This window comes from Polypterus senegalus, chromosome 4, assembly GCF_016835505.1.
Source record: "Polypterus senegalus isolate Bchr_013 chromosome 4, ASM1683550v1, whole genome shotgun sequence".
NCBI lineage: Eukaryota > Metazoa > Chordata > Cladistia > Polypteriformes > Polypteridae > Polypterus > Polypterus senegalus.
This window is the reverse complement of record NC_053157.1, coordinates 145,333,825-145,347,985: the sequence shown is the minus strand read 5'-3', so window position 1 is coordinate 145,347,985 and position 14,161 is coordinate 145,333,825. Positions and strand designations below refer to the sequence as shown.

Sequence of the window (14,161 nt, the reverse complement as noted above, 5' to 3'; positions counted from 1 at the left end):
AACACCATCTACACTATATCAACAACCTCTATCATGTCAGCTGGACAAGTCCATTTCTGAATATCAGTATGGGCTTTCCAAACCGAAGACCAAGTAAGGAGATAACTAATGAAGCTATACACACGAAACTCTGTGGGACCAGACAGGCATAAGGCCTGTGTTGACCAATTTTGTGGAGTCTTCTGTCACCTGTTCAGCCTGTTCCTGAAGTCCCAGAAAGTGCCACTGCTCTGGAAAACATCCTGCATTGTTCCTGTTCAAAAGAGTTCAGGTGCCTTTTCAGTGGCACTTACGTTTCACATCATGAAGTTCTTTGAGAGTCTGGTCCTGGACTATATGAATCCTCTTGTGGTAGTGCACCTGGACCCACTGCAGTTTTCCTATCAGACAACGAATGGAGTGTGGGATGCAATTATCTATCTGCTGCACAAGACTTATTTTTACCTGGAAAAAGTTGGAAGCACTGTGAGGTTTATGTTTATTGATTTTTCCAGTGCCTTCAATACCACCCAGCCATCCCTGTTAAGGAGTAAACTCAGAGATATGCAGGTGGATGAGCCTGTGGTGTCCTGGATAATGGACTATCTGTCAGGCAGACCTCAGTTTGTGAGACTTAAGGAATATGTTTCTGATACAGATGTGAGCAACACTGGGGCACTAAATGAACAGTCCTGTCTCCTTTTCTCTTCATTTTGTATACCTCAGGTCATATCACTTGCAGAAATTCTCAGATGAGTCTGCATTTCTGAGGTGTATTGCTAAGGGGTCAGGTGGAGAATTTTGTTTCTTGGTGCAAAGAGAACTGTCTGAATCTTAACATCAGCTAAACCAATGAACAGGTTATTGGCTTTTGCTATGCCAAACAGCCTCTATGTCCAGTCAATATTAAAGAAGTGGATGTAGAGGTGGTGCTCTCCTACAAGTACTTGGGGGTACACATTAATGACAGATTGGACTGATCTTAGAACACAAAGGAACTTAAGAGACACATTTTTTTACATCCATCCTTCACATCTTCTACAACTCTGTGATGGCCAGTACGATTTTCTACACTGTGGTGTGCTGGGCTGGTAACATCATTACAAGAGAGGCTCATTGAATTAACAAGCTAATTAAAAGGGCAGACTTAGTTATGGGACACACTCTAGACTGACAGAATTAAAAGAAAACTGAGTGCCATTATGAACAAAGCTGCATATCCTCTCTCTGACACACTAACACTGAGGACTTTCAACCAATGAATTATTCAGCAGAAGTGTGTCAGGAAACACTGGGATCTGTCTATCTAAGAGGTATGAGTTATGAGGAGAGATTGAAAGAATTGAACTGAATGGAGGTTAAGAGGTTATGATAGAAGTGTTTAAAATTACGAAAGGAGATAGTATAGAGGATCCCAGATGCAACTTTATAATAAATTCTGCAACATTAAACTTGTTAAGGTTGCCTCGAAAGCTTGCATATTGTAATCTTTTTAGTTAGCCAATAAAAGGTGTCATTTTGCTTGGCTTTTCTCTACACAAATGTAGGAAAGTTTTTCTTTGTTACAAACCTTCAAATCTTGACTTAACGTTATTTGGAAAATCTAGGTGAATATGATGGAAGTTTCTTAGGCTGAATGGAATACAGTGATCCCTCGCTATATCGCGCTTCGACTTTCGCGGCTTCACTCCATCGTGGATTTTAAATGTAAGCATATCTAAATATATATCACGGATTTTTCACTGGTTCGCGGATTTCTGCGGAGAACGTGTCTTTTAATTTATGGTACATGCTTCCTCAGTTTGTTTGCTCAGTTGATTTCATACAAGGGACTCTATTGGCGGATGGCTTAGAAGCTACCCAATCAGAGCATGTATTACATATTAAATAAAACTCCTCAATGATATACGATACGCTTCCCACGCGGTGCTTGATTGTTTGCTTTTCTCTCTCTCTCACTCTCTCTGCCTGACGGAGGGGGTGTGAGCAGAGGGGCTGTTTGCACAGAGGCTGTTTGCTTAGAAGATACGGACGCTCCTCTAAAAAATGCGCTTTATCGCGGTGCTTCGGCATACTTAAAAGCACAAAAGCACGTATTGATTTTTTGATTGTTTGCTTTTCTCTCACTCTCTGACATTCTCTGCTCCTGACATGCATTTTTTGAAGAGGAAGATATGTTTGCATTCTTTTAATTGTGAGAAACAACTGCCATCTCTGTCTTGTCATGGAGCACAGTTTAAACTTTTGACTAAAGGGTGTTATTTCATGTCTAGAGGGCTCTAATAATGTTAACAGTGTGGGAGAGTTTATAAGAGCTTAAAATATATACAAATAACCATACAAACATATGGTTTCTACTTCGCGGATTTTCATCTATCGCGGGGGGTTCTGGAACGCAACCCCCGTGATCGAGGAGGGATTACTGTACTCAAATCTAATAATTTATCACACATGTACTTTTCACCATAAGTCAGCTTTCTGAAATGTAACTTTTGGTACTGCCCAACCACTCCGTGTTTGAGAAAATGAATAAATATATACAGTACATATTAGACATGATAGACTGCTAGGTCCAGTGATATCAGCCAGATCTTGTTTGTGCTGAAGATGTCAGCTGATCAATGATATCAAGAAAGCAAAGAGTTGGAAAAACATTGGAGCAGCTGTGTTAAAGCAGAAGTCATACTAGCAACATGGGAATTCTCTGCAATACAAAACAGTCCAGTCACTTTTCCTTCTGTAACCGCAGATGGAACATCCAAAAAGGCAGGCAAAACAGAGTATATCACAGGTATCCAGCATATTAAAAGACATAGTTGGTTCTATGGACTTGATAGCAAGCATTTGTGATAAAATATTCTTCTACTGATAGTCAGGCTTTCACCAAACTGAAAGAGTATTTCCATCATATACTGTAAGTTCTTTAAGTACTCACATCTTTTGTTTTAAACAGCAGCTGCAATTATCCGAACTATTGGCAACTGACTGACACACATGAAGATGTTATTTTTTCCCTTGGAAAGTAATAAGTACATCAATATGTTTATTTTAAAGACAACTTCATAAATAAAGTGCTGCTTCTTTTGAATGTGCTGCATAACAAGAACTGCTGACAGGAGGCACCCACCAGTACTTCAACTGAAAGAGTCACGCTAGCAACCCACGTAATGCAAATCAAATTTTTATTGCCAAATTAGTTTAAAATGCAGCTCAAATGTTTTTGACATCATTTTTGGTTACATGATACTGAATACAGCTATGAAATTCAAGTTGGCAAATTCAGTTTGGACTTTGTAATTTCTCCCAACAGCGCCTGCAAATAAATGTGGAAAAAATCATTCACAGTTTACACCAATTACAATATAGAGCTCTGCCACAGCGGTAAACTGTTTTTAAAAACTTGAGTGATCTCATAATTAGATGTGCATTCACTCATGTTGATTTAACCCACGGCTTGGCTCTTTTTAATCATAAGCTACAATACCTAGTATGGTGGATATCAGTGTCCTTAACGTTAAGCAGTCTGTGACACATGCATCTGTTGCACAAACATCACATGTTAGAAATGCCAGACTTTTCTACAGACTCATATTAGATTATGGTTTCAATTATCTTTTTTTTACTACATAAATATGAAAAAAGTACATGCTATATAACTTTTTTATTTTCTCTGTTACAAATAAAACAGCATAATGCGCTTCAGTTCATGCCATCATTGTACAGCAGATTAATTAAAATAAATACTCTTAACAATTTTAATAGAAAGCCCAGACCTCAGCAGGGATAAAAAACAGACAGCTCAGTTATTAAACCAGCATCTATAAAGCCAGTAACAGATGCCCTACGTGTTCCTGAATGAATGCAAATATAATGCAGACACTGGAGCCATAAGACAAAGATTATCAAATTCTGCTTGTTTAGCTTCTAGATTAAAAGACAATTTGATAATAGAGACCAGACCTGCAGTATCAAATGTGCCAAGTAGGAATAAAGATTTGACGATACAATGAAAATGTGAGGACAATAAGATATTAATTCAGAGCACTCGCCTAGGAGACTACCTCATGCTTACTCCTCCCACCCCCGTTTTTATTGTTTTTTATTGGCATAGTTCATACAAATCTCACAGCAGACTTTGAAGAACTGTGGGTTTTCCAAACCAGCAGCAGCAAAAAAAATTAAAAAGGCAACAATAGCTTTGTTATGTTAAGAGATCTGCATTTTCCATGACCAATGTTTTTTATTTTATTATTCATCAGTATACCAGTAAAGATAATTCATATGTAGTACAGCCTGTACTATATCCCTTTTGGCCTACTGCAATACTTCATAGTAGAAACCAAAACTGTGCCCATACACACCAAAAACACATCAAAATTGGGGCCCCCATACCTAATTTTTAAAAAATATTTTGAATTTATATTTTTAGATAAGACTAAAAAGTCTCATACTGATGGAAATTTATTATTGGCATATAAAAAAGTAACCTAGTATTTATTTACTGAGGGAAAATATTGATAATTTTTTTCACAAGAAAAAGAAAGACTTACTGTACTTGGTATTCATTGAATTGTCTCAGAGCTACTGTACCTCTGTGGTCACGAGCAGCACAAAAACCTGCAGCAATCCAAACTCTAAACAGGCAAGTGGTTTAAGTTTACTGGTTTTACTATTGTATGACACAGAAAGAATACAATTCTCAGTAAAGCAAGTAAACTTATAATACTTATAATACCTTCTACTTTTCACTAAAACCACTCCACCTAAAGAACTCAGTAACTAATAAACAAATATTGTTCGGCAGCACTTCCATATTGTCATCACAGTCACCATCAGGCAAATTCCAAGAACACAGCACAGATTTACATGGGATAGCTCAGTTCTCTAGGCCCATCTAACCACACAGCTGAGTAATCCTTTTATTATAGAGTTCATGTTATAAATTTAGGTATAAAGCAGAAAGTAAAAAAAATACAAGTTTTCAGTTTAATTGATTTATTAACAATTTACTGTGAGTAAAATACAACTCACTAATCCCAAATAGTGCTGTCTGTCACTATCATCTATATTCGTAATCCAGTAACCTATAGATTGTTTTGAAGATTAATCAAGTCTTCCATTAAGAAAAACTAGATGTAAATAATTTATGCAACTAAATGTTATACTTGATGTACAAGATTTTCTTGTTTGAAGCTGCCAAGTTTTTCTTCGGCTAAACATTGTCTTGACAGCTTGACAAAACAGCCACTCCACAGCCGACTTTGGGCCAGAAGGGGGAGATTGTAACCAGCAGGCTTTTAACCAATAAACAAATGTTTAGTTAAGCTTTCAGATTCATGTAAAATGATCCATTTGAGATGTACAATGATTGGGTGCAAGTCAGCGTTAACTTTTCACCGATTCAACCAAATGTTTTCATAGAAAAGTGATTGGTGGCATTCTCCAATCATAACATCTCAGAACAGCTTAAATGAATGTGCTGTATAAATAAGGAGACTTCTCTGCAATGGATTCCCGGTTGATAGGCATGCTTCCTTGCATTTGCCAAAGGACTTTTTATTATATATTATTGCTAAACAGATGCATCACAGTGTAATTTTATATATAGCCATAATGGTTGTGGGCACCTGTTTTGGTAAGTGGCACAGCAGTGTTGAGTGATGCCGAGGACTGGAGACAACCCTTTGTTCTGTTCAGGCCAAGACAGTATGCCTCTTTGTTTGAGGCAGCTGCCCTCAGGTGGAGATGCCATACACATAGGGCGCTATAAAGCAGAAGACTCAGTTTGCTTAAGGCAACTGGCCATGTCCAGATAAAGCCATACATGTGGGGCACAATAAAGCAGCTATACAGAAGTGTCATTTTGCCTAAGGCAGCTGAACATGTACAGATAAAGCAGTACACATGTTACACTACAAAGAAGACACCACAGTAAGTAGGTGAACTAAACTAACAAAAAGTGAAACTTCCGTGATAATACACCAAAAGAGCAACAAAGCTCCTGTCACATTAGTATTGCAAGTGGCGCTGTAACACATATCCGATGTTCTATACTGTGTTATACAAGTGGCAGTTATTCAATTGATACAGGCAAAAAATCCATCAGACACATAAACAAAGGGCTGCCTTTTGAAATGGACACTAATACGTTCTTCTTGATGATTTAACTAATTACTATTACAGCAGAGTACTTCCAACAGTGTACAGAATCGCTGTATCTGTTTACGTGAAAGCAAGTACAGGAATTTTATGATGCACCAAACAAGGTCTCGAAAAAACTCAACCAGTGCAGATAAGAAAAAAAAATGAAACGCCTTCGCTGATCACAGAAACCTTGTAATTTTAAATCTACTCAGGTCTGCTATTCAACTGTTAAGACACCAAACTCAGTCACACTTTTATAACAAATAAAAACAGAAAATGAACACAGCAGAAACTTGACAAAACACCTTAAAAATAACACTCCAAATTATATGTTTTATATTGCTTTATTTTACTTTCAGTTAATTTGTCCCGATACTTAATGCTTCTGTGAAGTGAGGGGGTGGAATACAAATAATGGTACAAAGTAAATTCCTAAAATAAGTCTCCAAAATGGAAAGTTGACATTCTGTGGATTTTCATCAAACACAGGTTTTCATTTCCAGTTCAAGTAGGTCAAAATAAATAAAGAGAAAAATAACAATTTTGACAATATTAGGAATTATACTAGCAACAGGTAAATTGTCCACTGTTAAGAAAGAGCTCAAAAAGACTGCCCTTAGTGGGAACCTTACACAGTTTTAATTTTTATCACACTACTCTATTGTACTGAATGTATAAACTAAAGTAGAATAAAATTTAACACATAGGGCTTTCTTGGGCTTATACTAATATATCTGTAAAGATAAAGACATTTTTAATAGTTGTTAATGGCCAGAAAAAAAACTGTTACTGTTACATTTACTAGAAAAGTGGATGAGTATGAGAAGACAGGAGTCAAAACTGTGACTGAGAACAGTAGCTTGCAAAATGTGCTTCTTTAGAGAGATCAATTCACTTAACAGCTCTTCCCATTTAAAGCTAATGTCAAGTTAGAAATAGAATGTCTTAATTTGGAAGACTCTAGAAAACTACTCTGGGGTTTGCTGTCACATCTTTCACGTACAAATAGTTTTGAAATTCCCATCACATTATACTGCTTTAACTGTCTTCACTTCATTTTTCATTAATTTTACATTTCGTTCACATCCTTCAAATAGCTCTGTTTGTATAGTCATAGTGTGTGGCATTTAACTGTAAAGTAAGTGGTACGCTATCAGAGCCAAAATGGAAAATGCATCATTGATGTTCTGTTCCTCGAAAAATAGTTTTTTTCCATTATGCAAGCTGTAAAATTAGAAGAATCGCACATTAAATGAAAGAAGTGTTCATGGGTGGAACTACAGTAAGTATACAAATAAAAGACCTTTACATAGCACACTGTGTGTTTTTCCAATAAGTAGAGTAACCTTTCATTTTAACTATGCAGTGTGCATTACCGGAGTGTATTGTATATCCCTCAAGGGTCACCTCTATTGCATTTTGTTACACTGTAGTCCTAATATACGGTATAACATAGGAAAAACATAGGTGCCTATGTTCCCAGAGTACGATTTCTTTCAACCCACATGGGGCCCCTTCATCTCAGTTAACAAAATATCTCTGAAAATATCTTATAATTATTTACTTATACATTTAAATGACAGGCTATAATTTATAAACACTAGCATGTTAAGTTGTAAGTGGAGAAATTGAAGTGCATTACTCTGAGGTTTTCAGTGTCATTAGGACCAGGCTGGCTGTAGCTTATTTCGTGACATCTACTATATTAAATAAGAACTTAGAATGGTTTCTAAAGTAGAAAAATGTCATTCAGTAGTCTAGAGTAATGCTGTTAGGCTGACAGGCAGCTAAACTTTGCTGTCATTTCAGTGAATATAGTCATTTTATAAGGTTGTCCTTACTCAACTATACTGAGGAAAAAACTGGTTTAGAAATGAGTCAAAGAAACCAAAAATATCCTGACTGATGGGCATTAATATGCCAATGGACTGTCAAAAAAAGCTGTTCCCGGGTTCAAAGGAATATTCTTAGATAAACATTGAAGTGCATTCATCATTTTCAAATTTTGCCTGTTTAAAGGTAAAATATTCACTTTTTTGATAGGTTTAATATTTTGCTTCTGAATTGTGTTTTTACATTCTCTACATATAACTTAGCTGCATATAAAGGGAAGGTACAGTAATGGAGTCAAAATGATAATTTGCATTTCAGCAGATTTACACATTTTATCTTACCAGAGTTATTTTTGCATGTGTCATACTATGAGATTCTGGATATAATAATTACAAAAAAACAAAAATCATATGTTGTAGGTGTGTACAGTATATAGGAGAGGTGCTTTAAAAAGGCTAAAATTTTAAATTCACAGCCTTATATTAGGAAAGTCATATAAAAATATGTCATTCTATTTAATTTCTGTAATGTCAGTTAGGAAATTAGGCCAATGCAAAGTAGGTGTAGTGCATAAATGGACTAGAACTGTTGTAATTTTGGAAAATAACATTAATGCAAAAAAGGCATTCCTTAAACTGTATATAAATAGAGTGGAGACATGTTGTATGTTTATTAGCTAATGCAAATAAGAGTTTCACAGTACTCTGTACACATGATAGTAAAGACCGTATTAATATGCATTGAGCTATGTAGAGGTACACTCACCATACCCCAACACAAAATAAATCTAAAGGGGTTCTGGAAGGTAAAAATACTAACACTTTGAAAAGTAACACATAAACTCTTCGCCTATACATTTTCATATTCTCTACCTAAAAGAGTGCCTAAAGCAATTTCCTACCTCATTACATATATCAACCATCCCTTCTCACCTCCCTTACCTTTTTACCACTTAAAACTCCACCTACAAGTGCCTGCTGTCTCTGCAACCACACATTGCCTGCCTATAATACATAACAAGGCTCGTCTGGTATACACATATTTGTATACAGGTATGAAAATCCAAGAACACATTAAGCTGCCGTGCTGCTGGAGAATCAGGATGGTGAACCTCCATTTTAATTTGACTTGCTTATTCATTTGAGACCTGATGTAGGAAATTCAACTTATCAAAACCAAAGAGGATCATTGTGTTAGACAAAAACTTTGATGCAATCACTTATCTTTCAATGAGGAGAACAATGTTGGATTTTTGTGGGTATAACTAACAAACTTTTCATTATTTTCTTTTAGTTTTATATCGATTGCTGGTCATAAACTTTTTTTGTATTTTGACTATGTTCTTCAGTTTACACTTTGGCTCGGTTCATGAACTACCTTACTGGTTTTTAACTATTTTGCTACACCCATTAACTATAATTTTGGTTTCTTGTTCTGAACTTGTTTTCTTGACCCTTGATATCCTGGTTTTGATCTCAGCTAATTTATATAAGGGGAGTCAAGCTAAAATTAGAAAACAGTTGCATCTGCTTTTTGTACACACTGTATTTGTGTTTTTGGTTCTCCAACTAAACCACATAAAACTATAGAATGATTTTAAATCTTATTTTACAGATTATTTTTTGCTGGAAGTTCAAAAATAAATGTAGCAAATGTTCAGATTGTTAACAATATACATTACAAAATTTTCATGAACCTTTAATTCAGTATGGACTTAGATTATCACATTTTAAATTAACTGATCCGCCAACATGCTTAACAGTATTTCCACGAAGCAATTTTGATGTATCAGCTGAGTAAATATATGCTGAACAAGTGTTTGCCACTCTAAACAGAGAGTACACACTTGCATTTAATGAAATTATTGCAGCTCTTCATGATCACTTTCTTCAGCCTAAGTGTTTCTTCTTAGATAGACCTGGAGGTTGTGGTAAAATATAGTTCTATAGTGTATTAATGGTTTATTAGAGGATAACAGGATTTAGTTTTAGCAGCAGCATCTTCAAATATTGCTGAAAATTGTTAGAATGGTGGTCATACAATTTCATTGCATAAACCTATTGTATTGTTTGGATTAAATGAAGCCTTTGTTTTAAGATGAATACTGAGGATGCAAGAAGTATACAAAACAAAGCTTTTAATAACAGTTCAACGTACAGTACCTTGGCATCCAGTCATATTATATATGCAACAGATATACTTTTCAAGGACATAAAGGGCAATTACATCACTTTTGGTGGCAAGGTTTTACTGTATTTCAGGGAAGTCACTTCAGGCTATGTCATACAATTGGGCCACTTGCAGTGCAGTCTGCTATTCTACAAGTTTGCCTTAAATTCAGCAATTCTTGTAGAGCTCTTAGGCTTATATCGTTGAAAATTAATACGTTCTGAACACCCAGCTTACAGTGTAAGGTTACTTACACTGGGTGATGCTATACAAGAAAATGACTTCTATTTGGATGATATTATTGAAATTCCAGAACACTTTTTGTACAAAAATTCATTTGATGAAGATGTATTTGGTCAGTGTAATACCATGTCCTGCAATCATCTACCCAAAGAACGAAGATGTCAATCGAGAGAATGACAAGACTAATAATATACTGGATTGAGAATACTGTACATAGTTAAGTGACAATTCAGGGGACACTGAATATAACAGTAAAAGATATATAATTCCACTAGAATTTTCAAGCAGCACAATGCTATATGACATGCCTTCTCATCAATTAAAGTTGATTAATGGGTGCTATTATAATGTTACTACAGGACCCCAACACTAAGTGGGGTTTGTGTAAGTTCACATCTGCTATAAGATTAGCAGTTACACATCTAATGCTCAGTGTTATTGAAGTTAATGTATTGACTGGAGCAGCAGTCAGCAATTACATCTTGAAACCCAGAATTGATTTATTACCTTCTAATAGAGATTTACCTTTTAGATTACAACATACACAGTGTCCCATGAAGGAACCTGAATTTTCTATGGATATTGTTTACCATTTGTTTACCAGCTCCTCCTAGTTTTTGAACAACTATATCCAGGTTTTTCTTGTCTCAGAAGGGTGGATCATTTGATGGATGTCTTCCTCTAAGGCAAAGCCTCCTTTCCAATTCTCTTCCTTTCAACCTGTTTTCTTTATCTCTACAAAATCACCTCTTTTTCTGTTAGGCTGTCATTTTCAAAGGCAACTTCATTGACTCACTGAGACCGACTGTGGTGCCCTCCTGCCTGAAAAAGGCCACAGTTATAGCTATGTCAAAGAAAAGGAAAGTGTATTCTCTAAATGGCAACATACAGTTGCGTCCACTCCAGTTATGACAAAGTGCTTTTAGAGGCTGTTACTGAAGCACATTAAACAGAATGTTTGGAGCACCTCCAGTTTTCATATCATCACAACAAGCCCTCAAAGGATGCTATACTTTGCACTTTATGTCATCTTTACACAATGAAGATTAAAATACCGGTACACTAAAGTGTTGTTTATAGGCTACCTACAGCTCGGCATTTAACACTGTTGTACCATCAAAGACCACCAAGGACCTAGATTTGGGAGTTAATACAACAGCTTAAATATCTTGGAAGTCACTATTCCTAATGACCTGAAGCACATCTTGGCTATAGGTAAGAAAGCACAACAATGTCTTTACATTTTTAGACATTAGTTACATTTCTGCATCTCCACTTATGCTCACCCACTTCTACAGGTGCTCAGTGGAGTCCATACTTACTGGTGCCTGCTCATCTTGGGACTGCAAAACACAACAGAGGGTGGAGAAGTCAGCTTAGAACATTACTGGCACTGAGCGCCCTTGTGTCATGTGCAAAACCAGATTCAGGGCTAGTTTTATCCATAGGTCACTCAACAACCTTTCATAATGAATAAAAAAAATTATAAATAATTTGATGTTGTTTCTCATGTACAGTATAATGTTGCATTGGCTTTTTTGTATTCACTGTCTGTGGTTAGTATTGCACTAATGTCACTAGTCTGTGGGAGGTATGTAAGCAATAATTTTATCGGACTACATACACATGAAAATAATTTTGAAATTAAATCAGAACTAGATTCTCTGGGCTGCTGGAAAGACTTCAGAATTTAAACTCCATTCCAGTGTTACCATGGCCAAGCTCTAGAGTCACATTCAGTGTAATGCATACAGCTGGTACATACAGAACTTCCATTAAAAATGTCAGATCAGCATAGCAGATTTTTGTTTGCATGAGCTTTGTTTTGGATGTCAGGACAACAGCTTCTGTATCTGAAATGAGATCACTCAACTACCACCTAATAATTGTGAAGAGCTAAACTGACATCCTGACATTTCACAGTCAGAGGATCAAGCACCTCAGTGTATGCTGGGTCGCCTGTCCTTCGCCATCCTAAGGATGTTGATTATGACACATTTCAGGAATTTCCATTTGGTGTTAGTCTGGAAGAATCTGCTTGATCATCTTGTTGAAATGGACAGGCTGTGGTCCTTAAGAACCCATTTGGTGAAATAGCAGGACAAAGTAACACTCTAGCCTTGCAGCCTTGAACTACTAGCTTTAGCATTTCTGTACTTAACAAGTTTTTCATTATAGGAAAGAGATTTATTCTGCACTCAACTTAAGGTCTATCATAGAACTGTTTAAAAGAATCTGTGGAAAACCACAGGCTTAAAGGGAAATTTAGACGTTTACAAAATTCTTGAACACCACTGATCCTGATTTAGCTGCAAAGACATTTTGTCATTACTCATCAGTTGTAAAACTTGCACAGATTGAACATAAAACTTTAAAAAGAAATGAACTTCAAACCATTTCATCGGTTTCTTTTTGACGAGTGTGCCCTTTCCAAAGTCACATTGCATCACTTCCAGAACAGACAGTGGTTTTACTCTTAAGAATAAAAATGTATGAATATAAAAATGAAAGGAGAATATTCGCTCCATCTAGCTTGTTTGGTTAGTTTTTAGATGAGTTCATTGCTTGTTGTCTTGGAAGATGGTAGGGGCAACTTGTAGGAAAGCAAGCTGTCATGCTTATAACCAAGTAAAAGCACAGTTACTGTAACATAAAGCACACCCTTGAGTGTACAGAAAAGGCTTTTATCTTTCTTTCCAAGAAAGCTTAGGGCCATTAAATAGTTGCTGTTCGTTACAAATGCATATAGTGAAATACAAGGCACCATTAAAAAGCCAAGACACATGTCAATCAACAGGGCATGCTCTACCCTTGTTTTATGTTTAGCAGCTTGAGTGATGAATCTAATCTCAGGGCACCTTTCTAAATTCAGGCCTATGGTACGTTTGCTTACACTTCTTTTATTACAGGAGCCACGTCAAATAAATTATTAGTTCAGGCGCACACAGTGATTCAAAGGTAAAGAGCTAAACCAGCAATTTTAGGGGTTAAAGTGAAATGTCATAGTCAATCACCAATATTAAAAAAAAAACAATATATATGAAAGTATAAATTAAAAGAATGGATAAAGAAATGTCTGAGAACCTGACACTAGCATGATACTGCCTTGTTCGGTGGTAATGAATGGTCTGAAGAGTATAAATTAAATAAAAATTAAATGTAAATCATGTACTGCTGAATAGCCTTGTTAGAGAAGAATTCACTGCCAAATTGTATAGCAGGGTTCAGAACTGTGCTTACCATAGTTTTTAACATCTAAGCACCAAATAATTATTATCTTTGCATGGAAGAATGATGTTGCTTTACTATGTAGCTCATGGTGAACCGAAACCCTGTTCAAACAATTTTGTGTTTTTTTAATGTACAGTATTTTGACATAAACTAGCAAAAATAGTACACTGAAAGATTGAAGAACATTTATCTCAAATTTTGTGATCTCTGTCACTCCCAAATGAATACAATAATGTCTTGCTGTCATTTGATTCTCATTAATTTGCAAATCTATTTAATGTCACTTTCATTAATTACAATCTATACATATGAAAGGCAAAGCCCTCACTGACTCATCACTAATTCTCCCACTTTCCATATAGGTGGGAAGCTGAAATTTTGCGTGCTCATTCCTAGAAGTGTACTTACAAAAGTTAGGTATGTTTCATGTCCTATTGCAACACCCAAGGGGGGGAAACAGGTGTACCCCCTAAATTGTATATATAGATAGGGGAAACCCCTCCTCTCTATTTCTGCGACTTCTAATATACGTAGGAAGCCCAAATTTCAGATGCTCATCCTT

The 14,161-nt window shown here is 36.0% G+C and overlaps 1 protein-coding gene across 16 annotated transcripts in view; it reads right to left on the bottom strand.

Moving 5' to 3' along the window:
• The window catches only part of ablim2 (actin binding LIM protein family, member 2), a 315,904-nt gene that overhangs the window by 18,476 nt on the left and 283,267 nt on the right, over positions 1–14,161 (bottom strand). The window contains exon 24 of one of the 16 annotated variants that reach the window (XM_039751411.1): positions 11,102–11,190. The exons of the other annotated variants lie outside the window; for them this stretch is intronic. Within the exon in view, the coding sequence (XP_039607345.1) occupies positions 11,161–11,190 (30 nt within the window). The 3' untranslated portion in view covers positions 11,102–11,160. Of the gene's footprint in view, positions 1–11,101; positions 11,191–14,161 lie in introns of those variants that run through there. 16 annotated transcript variants of the gene reach the window in all.